Source organism: Phlebotomus papatasi, chromosome 2, assembly GCF_024763615.1.
Source record: "Phlebotomus papatasi isolate M1 chromosome 2, Ppap_2.1, whole genome shotgun sequence".
NCBI lineage: Eukaryota > Metazoa > Arthropoda > Insecta > Diptera > Psychodidae > Phlebotomus > Phlebotomus papatasi.
In genome coordinates, this window is record NC_077223.1 from 73,044,517 (window position 1) to 73,062,013 (window position 17,497).

The 17,497-nt window shown below is 32.1% G+C and overlaps 1 protein-coding gene across 1 annotated transcript in view; it reads left to right on the forward strand.

The window, feature by feature from the left end:
* Positions 1 to 215: 215 nt before the first annotated feature.
* LOC129804306 (protein draper) overlaps positions 216 to 17,497 on the forward strand; it is a 40,560-nt gene continuing 23,278 nt past the window's right edge. Inside the window, exons 1-4 of the mRNA XM_055851474.1 lie at positions 216 to 443; positions 520 to 1,291; positions 10,160 to 10,323; positions 14,232 to 14,610. Coding sequence (XP_055707449.1) covers positions 1,158 to 1,291; positions 10,160 to 10,323; positions 14,232 to 14,610 — 677 coding nt within the window. The 5' untranslated portion in view covers positions 216 to 443; positions 520 to 1,157. The remainder of the gene's footprint in view (positions 444 to 519; positions 1,292 to 10,159; positions 10,324 to 14,231; positions 14,611 to 17,497) is intronic.

Here is a 17,497-nt window from a genome sequence, read left to right on the forward strand (position 1 = left end):
ATCATATTTATCTTAGATCCTTTTGCACATTTTGCATGGAACTTATGCTTTTATTCAGTATCATTTGCAAAGTATTCCCTTATCTTAAGAGAGTTTTAAAAATCAAATAATTACATTATTCCAATACTTACAAAAAGCAAAAGCGAGTTGAAAGTAAAATAATAAAGAGTCAATTCTCCTAGGCATACAACTAGTGAGAGAGACTCCCTCCCAATAATTGAGTGTGTGAACGCCGAGAGTCAACACGTAATGCGGGTTTTAGTTGTGGTTTAGCCACTCAATGGCATTCAATTGAACCACTGTGTTTTTTTTTTTCTATTCAACAACCAATTGTTGGGGCAGATGGAAGAATTTCCTCAGTGGTTTTCATTTCTTCATCAAGTGAACTTTTCCGGGAGATTCTGTTCACAAGACTTTTTTTTTCTTCTTCAATTCTCTCCAAAGTTTGTGATTATTTGCTCTTCTCTAAAAGCATCAATATAAAATTTATATAATGTGATGGTTTGTTCTCCTTCACAGACACAACTTGTGACTTGAACTAAACTTGCGGTAAAGGAGGTGAAGATGTACCAGACGGAAAAGTAGTGAGTCAGCCAAATAAACATAAGTGGGTGGTGAACATTTGGCCTGTGGCTTGGAAGAGAAGAAAACGGTTCAGAATCAGAACTTTCTTTCAATTGACTCGAACACCGGATGGAGAAAATTGATTAGACATAAAAGTGCAAGTGAATGTGATTCACCCTACATTGGGATTCTTGTGTTCTTTTTCTTTCTTCATCCATTTTATATGAGAACGAAGTGTAGAAGAGTCAGAGTAAGAAGTGGAATAATTTTTATAAACACTCATTCTGTCTTGAACCGTGTTTTCGCGAAGAAGTGCGACGAAAAAAAAGAGAGAAAATTATACGACTTTGCTGATTCTCATTTCACGATCAAACACCTCGAATCGACTTGAAGTGACATAGTTTTTTTTTACTTGTCTCTGCATTTAAAAGTGTTTTATTTTTTTCTAACTTTAAAAGAAATAGTTCTTTCTTGAGGTTTTATTGTGATATACAAAGAGGAAAATTTTATCAGTGAGTTGCTGCAATGATAATTTAGAGAGGAGAAATTCATAAAGTGTAACAGAAAAAAAGTGATTTTGTGTGCAAGTCGAAATGCTACGAGAACAGAGATTTCGACTTTGTGACACCATGGCCTCGATATTGGTAATAATTGGAGTCATTAGTGTATGTGTTCACGTACTGGCTACGGAACTGGAGGGACCTAATGTCTGCAAGATAGAAAAAGAGTAAGAACACAATATATTAAAATTTCATTTATTAATACTTATTGCATGTTGTCCCTGCGTGATTGGCAAAAGTGTTTCAATATTGGAAATTTAACGCTATATGAATTTGAGATTATGAGGTCAAATTGTAGTAAAAAATGTTTATTTTTGTGGTTTATTTTCCAGAGGGTGATTTCTCTTTAATCCAAATTCTTGCCACTTGCATTAAATTTCGGAAACTTATAAAAATTTGGCGTTGAAGTAAAGTCCAGTGTACGTAGACATAAAAAATTAAAGGCTAAATTACCGACAGATTCTGCAATATTTTTCTTCCTACTTCCTGATATTTAAATATTCCACCACTGAAATTTTTGTTGTTCTTCTCATCTATAGCATCTCTTTGTGAGAGTAAATCATGGCTATTGGATTGGACAAACTGTTAAATTACCCATATTAGCAAACGTTCTTAACCAATAATATACCCGCAGAATTTCGCATGAATTGTTTTTTTTTTTTGATAATTGGGAAAGATCTCACATTTAATTTACCCGGAACAATGATAGATCAAACAAACATTCAAATTGGTAAAAATTAATGGACTTAGAAATCTAAAAATAAAAAATGTAATGAAGCGTCGTATACTTGCATAATACGCGAACTCATGACTTAGATCATATACCTCAAAATTACTTTTGCATTATTTATCCTTTACCGGTTCACAACTGATTTGAACCGATTCATAAATCACTTAGAATATCGCTCTAAGTAGATTAGAAGTAAAACAATTGACTCCCGGAATAAAGTTAGTTATACACAGTAAAAAAAAAATTTACAAGGATAACCATTGGTTTGCTTTTTTACCACGATTATTCTTGTAAAGTTACACAAATTATGTATTTCAACAAAACGTGTAATCTGAAAATGTGTAATTTAAAATTTATGTAATTGTAAACCGTGTAATCAACTGGGAATGATTACACAGTTTTGTATATTTTCATACATATTTCGTGTAAAATTACACAGTTTTCAGACAAAATGTGTACAAATTACACAAATGTGTATTAGTACACACGATTACATGTTTAATGTAAAATTTACAATGAAAATCATGGTAAAGCAGCCAAAATTTTTTTACTGTGTAGGCTTATAATCGCTTATAACCGGTTTAAGCGGTCTTCAGACTAGAAGTTTAGTCCAGTTCCTAAATATCTGAAAATTGTGATTGATAAGAAATTAGAGCAGTTAAGACATATGACTAAGTATTAGGTCTGAAGCCGGTCTTAGACTCGTCAGAATTTCCAAGATCTTTTCAACGAACCTTACCATGAACCCATTCATTTGAGATATACAGGAAGTTCCGCCTTAAGAGGAAACGGACTGAAAGAACTATTGGGAGCTCATTTATAAAATAATTTTCAAAGTGCTCCTAAATGTATGCATTTTTTTTCACGCGGCGAATTTGATATGCACTTCTTATGAATCGTTGGTGCTGAAAGTAGGCTGAATAATTTGCGCCAAAAAAGTCTTGCGTACATAACGGCGTTTCCATGACTTATTCCAAATCTTTTGCAGATTTGCAATTTTACTATGTCACTGGAGTTACTTCGCGGGATTTTTTTCGGTCTCGAGAAATTCCTTCAAAGCGAAACACCCTGTTCGCTCTCTAGAGCATTTTAAACCTTTTACCTTAAAAAACCATTATTAGGAATGATTAACTTTTTTTCCTCATTTAACTTTTTACTTGGGGTATGTTAATGAAAATTATGTTGATGGTTCCCCGATCGATTTAAAGAAGAATCTCAACATTTATATATGTTTTACATAAGTTTTAAAAGATATTTTCTCAAAAATCTTTAGAAAATTTGCTCTAAAATAGGTAGGGTAAGGGCTCATAATTTTGGACAGTCTGCTTATAAGCATCGATGTTCCATGTTTGAAGTGCGATATTTTCAATACTAATTGAGTTTTTTTGTTACTCTCTTTTCAAAAGGGTTGTTTAAAAACTTGGCAAGGATTTATTGTCTTTGTTTTTACTAAAATTAGTTTTAATACGTTTAAAAATTAATTTATATGTAGAGGTGAATTTAGCTCTTATTTTGGACAACTTGGTTATTAATTTGGACAACTTGGCTGTAAATTTGGACAGATAATCCGCCTCAACAGGCTGCCCATTGTTCTTCATTTCATGAACCAATCTGACCAAGTCCTCTTCCTGTTCATGTAAGGGAAACGTAAAATATCACTAGAAGCCTGGAAACTTTCCATATCATTCATTAAACTGAGTTGACTTTGGTACTCCAAGTATGTGCGGATTAGCGAATTCCTTAACTTTTCCAGGAGCCTTTCAAGGCTTTTCTCGCTACATCTCATTCGTAGAGATGATGCTCCTTTGTTTCTCCAGGCATTTGTCCAACCTAGTCATCACAGAAGCTGAAACTTCACGAAATTTCCAGAGAAAAACACCTGTCCAATATAAGGATTATTACCTCACTGGAGAACCTCTTAAAAAATTGCCCATTTTTCACACGAAAAACGTAATTCACAAGGCAAATCTCACTTCGGGTCAAATGTACAAATCACCATTAATATGAATCAACACAATATTCAATGAATATTTAATAATATCACTTAAAAAGGCCAAGAAACATTGTTAGTACTTCATCACAGCTAAATAAGACTGAAGTAAACACAAAGTTCTGTCATATTTCTCGTAAGCAATTGCTCACACTGAATTTTCAACAAAGCAATTTCAACTCAAATCATATTCAAAATTTAACGTACTTAGTGTTAAAATCTTCCAAAAAGAACAAATATTTAGATAGAATTCATTATTCATCAAATATTGGAATAAAAATCTATAATTTTAATTAATTTGATTTTATTGTCCAATTTTATCCTCAAAGTGTCCAAAATAAGAAACTGGACATAATTATGAGGCTTTCCCCTACTTCATATTTTTGGAAAATGACAAAAACCAACAAATGAGGCATTTAGAGTGATCGGAGCGCGATGTCTTACATGAACAAAATTGTAGTCCAAGTGGTGCCAATCGTCTGGCGTCAATGGATTTTTAATATTTTGTTTAGTTTATTTTATATAAATTTTTAAAACCTCACTTTAAGATCAGTTTTTTGGTAATTTTTAGAGTAACTTTAATTTTACACCCTGAAGGAGTGGTTTTACAAAGCTTTTTGTAATCGTCAAAATTGAAGCACAGCTAATGAGCTTTCTAACGGACCCACACTTTTTAAGTTCTGTTCACTAGAACCTGAGATATAACAGATAATGTAAGGCAAATCAGAAAAAAATATAAAAGTATTAATAAAAAAACATTGTTACGTAATGGAACAAAACCAAGGTCAGATTCTTAATCAGGGGACTTGACTCTATCAAACGTACCATGTGAGATCTCCGTTAGCAAAACCGTGTTGCGCAGGTCTATGCAATAGGGTCAGCCCATTTCTGAAGGGCTCAAAATCCTAAATACCTAAATAATAAGAAAGTTTATTGGTTTTTGGAGATCTAATGATCCATTTATGCATTTGGTATTCAATTTTAAATTGAAATTTTCAGAAAAATCTTGACTGATAAGAATTTAGAAAAGTTAAGCCATATGACTGAACACCTTAGGTTCTGAAGCTCGTATTAGGATTTTTAAGTGCTTCTTTTTAAGTGTTTTCTCCTGTTATAGATTAATGAGTTATCGTGATTTAGTGACTATTTCATAATAAATGAAAGGAAAAACCTTAAGTATTCGTTTTTTTTGTTGCTTAATAAACCGGAACTAATATTTGAAAAATCATGTTCTAAGAAATTTGACACAATCAATTGAAAATAATGTTTTTATTTGAAAAGTCACGTATACACAATGCTTGTGAGGTCAGAATAATTATGTACATTTCATGACTTATCATCACTGTATAACCATTTTCAAGTTAATGCTTAAAAGTCAGAACTTTTGTAAAATAGTTTTTTCAATATTGAAGTAAACATCTATAAAAGCAATAGTTTTTATTCCGTCATATATTTTCAATGGAAAAAATTGTTATCAATTGAAGGAAGCAGAAACTTTTAAATACATTTTTTTTAATCACAATATGCGACAATTTCTTTATTTTCCGCTTGAGAATTCGCGTATATCTGGAGTCATATAACTTTTTGCAATATCGGAATTTTTTATGCATTGCTCAACGTGTCTCTCAATGCCTTCAATCTAGGTGTAGAAAAGTGCATATCTCTTGAGTTTATTTGCTCTCTTAGTATATTTATACGTAAAAACCACCTGTTGTGACCGCAAGTACTTGAAAATTGAGAGGCGTTTGAGAATGTTGTTCATGCTTGGAGCGCGACTTATGAATTGGAAGGGGAAGATGTTAGTCAAAGAAAAATTTACGGAGGGAACGTGCCACAAATTTTGAATTACAATATTAATATTGTAATGTTTGTGATTTTTTTCAGGCACTGTGTCTCTGAGAATATTTTAATAAAATGTTCCTATTCAGCCAACTGGCAAATTATCACATTATATACCCCAAGTCTTTTTTCCTCTATGTACTATAAATTTGCATTTTATCTTACATAATAATTTCAGATTTCATGTGATATTTCAATGGTAATTTTTTTTCTCTTGTACTAAATTACAACTTTTGCTGTTTACCTGGTGAATCTGATGATGAGGAAATTTTTTCAATTTTTGCTGTATCACTAGAGAGATTGTAAATGAGTAATTTCTGCTAGGAAGTGGATAAATTAAATTAAATGTGGTTTAAATTTTAGAGAGAATATTGCAATTGTTGCTATTGTTTATCTCCAATACACAGATATTGTTTTCATTCAAAAATTAAATAAATTTAAATTAATTACGCCGGTAATATTGAATACAAATAAATAATAAAAAATTAATTAGTGTTACAGTGACTACATAATGATTTTTTATTAATTGAATATTAATTTCATTGCATTACTTAAAAGTACAGTAGACTCTTACTCAATCGGCTCTTTCTCAATCGGGCGAAAATTTTGTTGACAATTTTCACGTTTAATTATGAAGCTAATTTGCTCAAATTCGCTGTAGTTCTTTCTATTTTATTATGATTCTTTATAATTGAGCGATTTTTGCAGAATTTACAAAGGCTTTGACGCCCAAATCTATCGATAAACCGGATGACATTTTTCCCCAAATACCCAATTGAGAGAGAGTCTACTGTATGGAAAAATTGTTATTGTTTTAGAGGTTATTTTTAAATGTAGGATTATGTAGAATCTAACCTCAAAAATGGGTATATTTATATGACACGAACTCCAATTTTTCTTTCATAGTTAACATTTTCTCAATAATTTTAGTTAACGGTATTTATTTAGACGGTATGAATGTCATTTTTCACCTTACAAATTCAAACGATATTTTCAAAAATAACGGAAATTGCGTTAAATTATGGGAAAATGCAGAGGACATCGGAAAAAAATTGATACATTTTTTTTACATTAATACCTACTCGGGCTATTTTACTACTCGAACTCTTAGAGAGAGCAGTTATATAATCTACTTTTTCACTTCTGACACGGCTCCAGGCCAAACGGGAAGAGATATCGACTTCCGGTCTTCGACGACCCCCCATAAGTCAACATTATCTAGGACAGTATTTTTTCTCTTTCTCCCACCTTCTCCTTCGCCTCCAAAAAAATTGTTTTTGGTTTATTTCGAAAACGGATCCTACGATTTCTTTCATTTTCGAATGTGTTTTAGAGGTAGTCGAGACGAATATTTCGTCCTTAGACACCTGTATTCGAAAACCATTTCAATATAAAATTTTCGAAGATGAAAGTTTAACCACTTTGGAGGGCCTAGTTTTCAACCTATGTGTTTCAAAGATATTGAAATTTCTAACCCAACTGCATCGGACTTACTCGGTCATGAGTCGGTATAGTAGTACCAAGATTTTCCTTTCTCGTATTTACTTTTTTAATAGTTCGAAAACTTATTACTCATGCTAAAATATTTTGAAACCTACTTTTCTTAAGAAATTTCTTATTTTGGAATGTTTTTTTTTAATTAAAATAGACTAATGACTAATGACTTTTTTAATGTTAATAGACGCGGATAACTCTTACTCGTGAGTTCGAGCACTCCACAACGCTGGAACGCTTTGCCATATCTTCTAATCTAAAAAAGATTTTTCTTTAATTTGAAAAGTAAACAACGTAATTTTGTATTACAATTTTACTAGCCATAACAATTTAAATTATTTTGTCTAAAACTTAATTTTTCGGTGTAATAATTAAAAAATATTATAAATAGAATTTTTAGAATCACGCAAGTGCAGTGTGAATTGATAAAGTTTAATATTACAAAATTTTCTCGCGATTATACGTTTTACTGCTCGAACTCAAAATTGAGATTATGGTTTACACATTCATGGTTTATAAATTAAAAATCAAGCTCCAAATTCAGCTGCATTATACAAAATGCTCAATGGTTGTGTAAGCTTTTTTTAGTTAAAATATTGGACCTTGAATTCTTACAAGTCTTTTTGCTACAAGATTGGGGTTATTTGTATAATTTTTTAGGTTATCATTAGATGCACATAAGAAATGCAATTAATTTTTAAATCAATTTAAAATTATTCTAAAGAGATCGAGTTGTTTCTTATTAAACAAACATTGCTATAAAATTCACATTCAGACGATGGATTTAGTAAAACTTTTAGGTTAGATGTAACTTAACCTCACATTCTAACAAACCCTCTTTAGGACCATAAGAGTCATGAGCTCATGAGTCATGATGACCATGTCACATATAAGATTAATATTAAGATTAGTACTTTCTGAACTGCGAGAATGCCAAAAAAAGATAGCAAGTGTTTTATCCTGCCTCTCTCTTGTGTTTCGCTCGAAAACTGACCGAATCACAGTTGGCACGCGTGGAAAATTGCTCGAATGGCCATTAATACGATTCAGAAAGCAATTAATACGAATAGTAATATCTTACTCATCGTATTACTCCACTAGAGTGTACTCTTTCTAACACACGTGATTTTCCATTTGAAATTTTGCATACTATATAGCTCTCTTTTCGGCTTTTCTTAATATTAATATTAATCTTATATGTTACACCACAGTGAGTATAACGCAATTAGTCTAAGAAGTAGGTAGTTTACTGTTATTTTTATTTTTAACAAATAATTTATTTTTATCATAAATAAGATGTATTGTAGAGAAGTATTAACTTAAAATATATCATAATTTATATAGTAAATTATAAATAAAAGAATAAAGCTCTATTGCTGATGTCTCCTCAATTGACATCTTATGAATCACAAGTGTTTAGAAGCCTTACAAGCCTATGTGCTTCTAATAACAATGCATTCTCTGTTGATGAGTGATCCAAAAGGAAGGAAGTTATTTAAATAATCCACACTTTAATTCAACTTGATTAAATTGTAATTTCTTGTGAAAATACTCACAGAAAAATTAACTGAGAAAGGCATAGATTTTACTCCATTTCTTTTCACTCAATTAATTTATTACTTCTCTTCATGCTTTCTCTATATAAAACTTTTGTTTATTAAATGATCGATGAGATCATTCGCAGAGTACCGTGATGTTGATTGTAAACATCCACTATTTGAAGGAACCATTTGGGTGTATCGAAAATGAATGAGTAAGAGAGACAAACAATAAGATGGATAAATTGACTCTAATGTAAGCAAAATACCAAAATTTGGCTGACGTAGAACAATTTAATTATGACACATACGTTGTTCAGTAATGCAAAACCTTATGTCTTTGTTGTGCAATATTTGTACTATATTTTTCGCTTAATAAAATATTCCATTGTTAGTTTGGAGTTGACAATCATTGTACCTAGCAGTTTTCTCCGTATTTTGCAATTTTCAAAGTAATTGAGCACGTAAAAGATTATGCTTCGTTATCTAATACGATAATTGCAAAGATGAAAGTCTCTGATGATGAAAACAGTAAATCTGCCCCCTGCAATTTATCTCTCAGATTTCTTATCACAGTCATTGATTTTAGGGGAATTTCTAAATTATATTGCCGGCACTCTCAAATTATTTCGTCAATATTTAATTGACTTCCTTCCTACTCTCTATTCGTCACAACAATAATGGGTAGGTTTTAGTGGTTGATTTCAGTTAGTAACGATAAAACTGAAATATTATACCACTTTAATTCTCAAATATTTATATTCAAATAGCTTTTCTGTAGTGTTGTTCAATATTTGATGACTCAGAGGGAAAATGTGAAAAGTCAAATAGCTAGAGAGATAAACCCGCAACAATCATTCAAAACCATCAATTTGTTTTTAAATTATTTCTAGATCTTAAATAATATTACGTCGGTCATTTACAATTTAGAAAGAAAGCAAAATAAACACGAGATAAAAACATTTCTTATCAATTTTGAAGTGCCTGGAAAGTTGATTTTATAGGATTTTCTTGGAAGAAATTTGATAGAAATTGAAGAACATATTGAGTATAGACCAAGCCGACCAAGCTGACTGATAAAAATAGATTACGGAAAGTAAAGCACTAATTTTTTGACCTACATGAATATTTTAGTCGAAAATTGTTGATCGATTTCTCAAGAAGAAAAATGTTTATACAATCATTTCTTCACACTCACACTAAATATCTGGGAATGATTAATAAACTATCATATATACTTACTAATCTGGAAATTTATTTAGTTCAGCTGTAGAATGAGAAAATTTACAATGAATCATCAGTTGATTTTTGCAGTTTTAAGCACTCTGGTTTATATCTAGAAACACCAAATATACTATAAAGTTGATAGCAGATGTTTTAATTACTTCCTTTTTTTCTCGCTACAATTTTTTTCAATAGGTGTTTTTTTTCTGTGTCTTTTCAGTGATGTTATTTATATCACGACTGTTGAAAAGCAGGCATATCAAGAAATGGTTAATGAGTGGTGCTGGAATGTTCCACCGAGATGTTCAAAATACAAAATAAAATTCCGGGATGTTAATAAAACACAGCCAATTGTCAAGAAGAAAATTGTTAAGGAGTGTTGCAGTAAGTACAATGCAAATATCATATTCTTTTATTTATTTGTATTATTAGTCTTTAATGGTTCATATCACAATACAAAGCATTATGGATATTAACTGTTGAAGGTTAATTGAAGTAGATTTATGTGGAATTATTATTTTCTATTTTTTTAACTTTTCATTTAAAATTGATATGTAACTTGGTTTTTAATCAATGAAAAATGGTATCTCACTGAAACAATAATAAAAAAAACTATTCTGAGTTATCTGTTTCGGCGGTGGCAGCCAAAATCCCGAAAGCAAAAATCCCGAACGCCAAAATCCCGAAAGCCAAAATCCCGAATTTTCAAAATCTTGAAAGGGATGAAATTATATGGAGGAAAGTGTTTAGAATAATTTCCTAAGACACAGAAGATTTCCCTTTGCCTCCAGCAAGCGCGGGTACAATCGTGGGAGTAGCTGTGACATTTTTAAGAATTCGGGATTTTGGCTTTCGGGATTTTGGCCAATTCGGGATTTTGGCTTTCGGGATTTTGGCGTTCGGGATTTTGGCTTTCGGGATTTTGGCTTTCGGGATTTTGACCGGGACCCCTGTTTCGGAACCGCAACATATGCAGCAAGCCAATTTCAGGATTTTTTGATCAAAAATATCTTAACTCAGAAATTAAATAAAGTTCTGGAAAAAAATATCTTACATTTGAACATCCTTGTAGTTTGTAGTCATCCACAAGAATTGTTTTTTATCGATCCTGAAAATAAATTTAAAAAATGGTTTCCCAATATATCCACTTTTTCTTTGGATTTTCAGAGTCCCAAAAAATGCGAAAGAGTTAAAGGTTAACGGCAATTAGCATTTTATTTAGGTTCCGCTCAAAATTTTAAATATTTAAATGCTGAAGAGATCATAACGACAAGCTTTAACATTAAAAATAACTTGGAAAACTTTGATTTTTCCATTTGAGATTATTCAAATACAGTTTTGCTTCAAAACTAAAAAAAAAATGATACTTAAAGTAAAAGATTAAAGATTTTCATCAAAGCGCTGTATTTCCTCGAAAAATTTTCTTAGAATGTGTAGCGATCGTATCAAAGAAATCAAAAACGCTATTAGAAGACAATTCGAAACGATACGTACCAAAATCCCGAAAGCCAATATCTTGAGAGCCACAATCCTGAACCCCAAAATCCCGAAAAGCCTAATTCTCGAAGAAACGAAATCCTAAAAAACCAAAATCCCGAATGAGTCGAAATCTCGAAAACCAAAATCTCAAATAAGTCGAAATCATGAAAAGCCAAAATCCCGAATGGGCTAAAATCTCGAATAGTCAAAATCGCGAATGGACCAAAATTCCAAACTTCAAAAGCCCGACCAAAATCCTGAAAGCCAAAATTCCGAAAACACAAAATCCCGGATACACTAAATCCTGAAATCCCAAATCTCGAAAGTCAAAATCTCGAAAGCCAAAATCCTGAAAGCCAAAAACATAAACTGTGGAATTACTCTCTGGCATCGTTAAATAACCCCTCATAGGAATCCCATTCGAATTGGTACCAGTGGTGCCCTTCTCCGTCGGATCCGGCTATTCGAGCACTTTGTCACTTAGGGGTAGATTTTGTGAGAGAGCTCGATCATCCTCTCGGTGACTGTGCTAGAATGTAGAAGTGAAAAGTGATGAGGTAGAGAGCGTTACATTTCGCGCTTGGATAGTATAGGATGCGAAGTCGCCTTCCTTATTACTAGATCGCAAGTGTTAATAAGAAATAATTAATTGTGGTCAGAGTGAAACCACAAAAAGTCAAAAATCCAGAACGACAAAATTCTGAAAGATAAAAATATCGAATGGTCAAAACGATCAAAACTGTGAAAGGAACGAAATTATACAGAGGATAATGCGTTAAATAATTTCCAAAAAAAAAATCCCTTTGCTTCCAGCAAACGCGGATATAATTGTGGGATTAGATATGACAGTTTTAAGAATTCAAGATTTTGGCTTTCGGGATTTTAGCCCTTTTAGGAAAATGGCATTCAGGCCTTTATTCGCTTGAAAGGTCTTTTGTTAATTTAATGAGTTTTTTAAAAAGCACAAAATCATTCAATTATTTTGATTCTTCAAATTAAAAATAGATTTATGATGAATTTCTGTAAAGAAACATTGGATAACATGTACTACTAAAAGAACTTTTAATATATTTTTTAATCCTTTAAGAACAAGTGGGACACCGGTGTCCCAAAATCAAAAATGATTTTTTGATTATAGAAAATTATTTTGTCCTCTAAATAGGGAAAAGCGCGGTACATTCGAAAGATTTATACTTCGCACAAATAATTTTTTTCAATGTGTTATTAATTAATTTGGTCCATTATAATATTATATTTTAATAGCTAGTCCAATGTCTCAAATTTTCAGAAAAGGGGTATGGGTGAAATCCATAAGGAACATAGAGAAAAATTGCATTGTCCGAAGCTTGAGTCGTCCGAAGGTAGCGCGCTTCCTCCTAGTCCGAAAAAATAGTTTTTTTTTGGGGCACCTGAATCCCATCCGGCCTTAAAGGATGACTTTTGGCGAAGCCTTTGATTAGTTCTTCTTAAAAAAAAAGCAATTTTGTCCTAGAAGAGCTTTTTTAAGGAATCTATCAAACTTTCACATTTGCCTAAAATTAATTGAAATCGGTTTGGCATTGCATTTTTGGCGAATTTTTGAAAAAAGAACTGCAGTAAAAAAAGCTTTTGAAACCCTAATGCCGGCTTCAGACTGGGAGCTTAGCCCAGTTTCCGAAGGTCTTAAAACTCTAAGTAACAAGCAATTTTATTGATTTTGCTAAATCTGATGCAGTATTTGTCAGTAATATCCAATCCTAAACAATTTTTTTTTAAAATATTGTGCCTGATAAGGAATTAGAGAACTTAAGCCAGATGGATAAACCTTAGGTCTGAAGCTCGTATAAAGAGCATTTTCATTTATTTCTTTAATAATTTTCTGGGACTTTTTTCAAGAAAAGTCTTCCAGGTTAACCACAACTTTAAAATAGGCAAAATATAAAATTATTTTGAAATATTTTTAGTTGAGTGATTCTAAATGATAAAGATCTGGGGAATATCTGAGAAGGAAGAGGAAAAATTTGTTTCTCCTTATTCGAATTCTGAGTCTTCCTTATTGTTCTTATTTATGGCTCTGGCACACCTTTTAGATGAGAAAAATTTCATGAAGTCTAAATTCGAAACCCGGTCTTTCTCACATGTTTTGCATATGAATATCTCATTCTTTCGCATACCAAATTTGATTGTACTAAATTGAATTTGGAGTGATGTTTAAGAGAAGAAGAAGAGTGCGAGAGAATGCAAAACATGTGAGAAAGAAAGGGAACCGAATTTCGACTTCATGAAATTTTCCTCATCTAAAAGGTGTGCCGGAGCCATTAGAATTCAAATTCTTTATCCATTGAGGCACTCAGAGCAAAAAAACTCTTAAGTCGTATGCATTTCCCTATTAAAATAGCGTTTTTTTGTTCTGATCTCCTCAATTGTTCCTAGAGCTCACACAAAGAATTTTATTTCTCAATATTCAAGAGCACAATTTTAAAATTCAGTTCTCTATAATCCCTTTGCTCTAGACCAGGATGTATCACAAATTTAAAAGCTAAAATATTCTAAATTTTATATCAAAGGATTAGAGTTGGAATTGAAAGCTCTAGGGGAAAAGCTCGCTTGTTTTAACCTACTCTTATTTAAGTTCACTCTCAGCATAAAGTAGTTCAGCAGAATAACTTTCCTTCTCAAAATTTCATGCGAAAGTTTTCCGTTTATTGTGATAGCGTAATCAATGTATTAACTCTTAAAAAATTTCCGGTTGAAGAAATTGAAGCCGCACTTTAAACAAAAATAATCCAGTGACTGATCCAGTTCTATTTTCTCCACAAATTTTCTGTTTGCAGAGGGTTATGGAGTAAATGTGGCCGGAAATAGGTGTATTCCAACCTGCACGAATGAGTGCAAGTTTGGCGTTTGTCTGGCGCCAGATGTTTGCAAATGCGAACCAGGATATGGTGGTCCAGCATGTGATATCAGCTGTCCACCCATGACATGGGGCAGGGATTGTTCCAAAAAGTGTGATTGTGAAAGTGGTGCAACGTGTGATCCCTACAATGGGAAGTGCAAGTGTGGGAAGGGTTTCCTTGGGACACGATGTGAGGAAAAGTGTCCCCAAGGGAAGTACGGTGAGGGATGCAGTGAAGTGTGCCGATGTGAAAATGAAGGAGATTGTGATCATATATCCGGAGAATGTATTTGTCAGCCAGGATGGACAGGACCACTGTAAGTTTCATCTTTTTCACTATTTTATCTTTCTGCATAAATTAATTTTCAATCAAATATTGCTGTCGTATTGATTTTTCCATCAGTTACATATTATCTATGAAGAATCATTAATGGAATCCTTTGTGAAATGTCCCTGAAATTACAATAGAAGCTTTTGCCCTATGGCTAAATATAAATGTTTACATGATGTTGACTGAGATTGACACAATCCAAATAGGATTTACCACCCCCTAATGCCCTAATCTCTCCAATATTTAATGGGGTAACATTTTCAATTTGCGGTAGAATATCCATTTCATCTGAAAAAGAAAGCTAAATGGATTGGATCAGAAGAAGGAAATGAGAGACACGGAAGAAAATAATCTCGAATGTGAATGGAAAATGAGCATCAAAAAATGTCTTTGTTTTCCATAAGATGATTAAATTGGATTAAAATGGATATTCAGTTCAAGAAGCAGTAAAAGAAATATTAGTCAAAGGAAAAGCTTTTAGCTTTACCACGAGATTTTCAGCTTGGAAATAATTATTTTTTTTAAATAAATTTTACGGAGTATGACTTGTTTTTGCCATTTTATTCTTTTTAAAATATCTGATGCGAAATATGCGTCATCCATTAAAATTACAGTAGACTCTTCGATATCCGGCTGACTGGGGGACAAAATGACATTTAGGTTTTTTGAATGATCAACGGTTTTTCTATTTTGTGCAGTGTGAATTTATTTTCTGTCTGACAAAGAAAAAGAGAATTTTTTTCATGGTGTGCTTGTTTCATTTTTTATCACAATTATGTATTAAAAACTTCGATACAATGTTAATAATACTTTAAATCACTCTGGACAAACTTCATGTTTAGTGAAAATAATTTTGAATATATCAACCGCCAGTGTTTGGCAGCTGTCACCCGGATATCGAAGTGCTGGATATCGAAGAGTCTACTGTATTCAAACTATCAAATTTCCAGAAATGTGAGGTTAAAAAAACCCTTAACCTAAAAACAATTTGGTTTATTTTTGCTTGAAAGAAATGAAACTTATGAATCACTTTGTCATTTGGTTCTTAAAATTAGAACTGGAAAAATATTATATAATGTGATTCAAATAAATCATAAACGAATTATTAATTTAAAAAGTGCGATATAGTCTTTTGCTTAACCTATAAAGTTGTATTAGGTGAGATCCTTAACAATTATCACCTAATTGTTCGTCTAGAAACCTGATTACTTATTTAAAAGTAATTCGTCTTTGAATATTTTAATATTTAAAACTTTTTCAAAGAAATTTCAGGCACTTTTGTTAAAATTACGTTAGGATTACGTGGTGGATATCTTGGTTGGACGTTTCTATCCGCCATTTTGAATAAATGTCAAGAATATAAACTCAGCCGATTCAGCTGAAATTTTAATATTTTGTAGCTCATGCCAGGACCTTTTCATAATACCCATGAAATCCGACCTAGATCAAGTGATTGCCTAGAGAACGTGGTTGCAAGTTGAAAATTTTGACATCCTTATTATCAGTTTACTATGGTGCGCTTTCGTTATTTAAATCATTATAAAAAAGACAATAGTATTCAAAAGTCTTATGATCTAGCAAATAAAAAGAATAATACCATGTTTACTTTAGAATCTGAAAAAAAAAAATGTTTTTACGAAGATGAAAAATAGAAAAGTAAATTATGCTTTTATTTATTTTACTGCTCGAACTCAAAGAAAAAGCAGTTATATAATCGTCTTTTTTCAACTTTTTACTGTTCTGGAGCTTAAACGGTAAGAGATATCGACTTCCAGTCTTCGATGACCCCCAATAAAAAACAATATCTCGTCGTTTTTTTCCCTCCCCCACCTCTATTCCCTCCAAAACCATATTTTTCGGTTTTTCTCAAAATTGGCCCAAGCTTTTTCAATAATTTTCGGATATGTTTTAGAAGTAGTCCAGGCGAACATTTCGCATAAACATACTTCTGACCGGAAAATTCGCCATTTTGAATTATTGAAGGTCAAGGGTCAACTACTTTGGCAGGCCCATTTTTCAACCGATTTGGTTAAATTTGGATTTTTTGGAAAGGTATTGAAATTCTGAACCCTAGATGTATCGGTCCTTATCGGTAATGAACCGGTTAAGTACCGATTGTGAATAATTTTTTTTGGAAATTTTTTTTACTTGACATTAAATTGTTCTCGAGCTAAAGGTCAAACGGTAAGAGATATCGACTTCCGGTCTTCGATGACACCCTATAAAAAAAACAATTTCCCTAGACGTTTTTCTCCTTTTTCCCCTATTCCCCTTCCCTCCCCTAAAAACATGTTTTTTCGGTTTTTCTCAAAATTGACCCAAACTTTTTCAATAATTTTCGGATATGTTTTAGAGCTAGTCCAGGCGAACATTTCGCCCAAACATACCTATGACCAGAATATTCGCCATTTTGAATTATTGGAGGTCAAAGGTCAAGCACTTTGGAATGCTCATTTTTCAACCTATAATATAAATTTGAATTTTTTGGAAAGGTATTGAAATTTCGAATATATTTCAAGATTTCTAGTAGATCAGTAATACCAAAAGATTATGCAAAGAAACTAATTCACGGTGAGCTCTATCTCGTGAGTTCAAGCATTCCGCAAAACTGGGACGCTTTGCCATCTCTTTTTATGTTGTAAAAGTAAATAAAATAGAAGGCTTAACTTTTTTTAGTGCTTATTGAGACGTTTCACTAAAGTCCAATATATTTAAGAGAAAATTATAAAGATTGAGGAAATGGCGGAAGTATAATTATTATAAAATTTGAAATTTTGAGTGTCTGTATCTGGGTAATTGCTTGATCTAAACCGGAATATAGATGATTTTTGAAAAGGTCTTGCCATCAACTACAATATACTAAAATTTCAGCA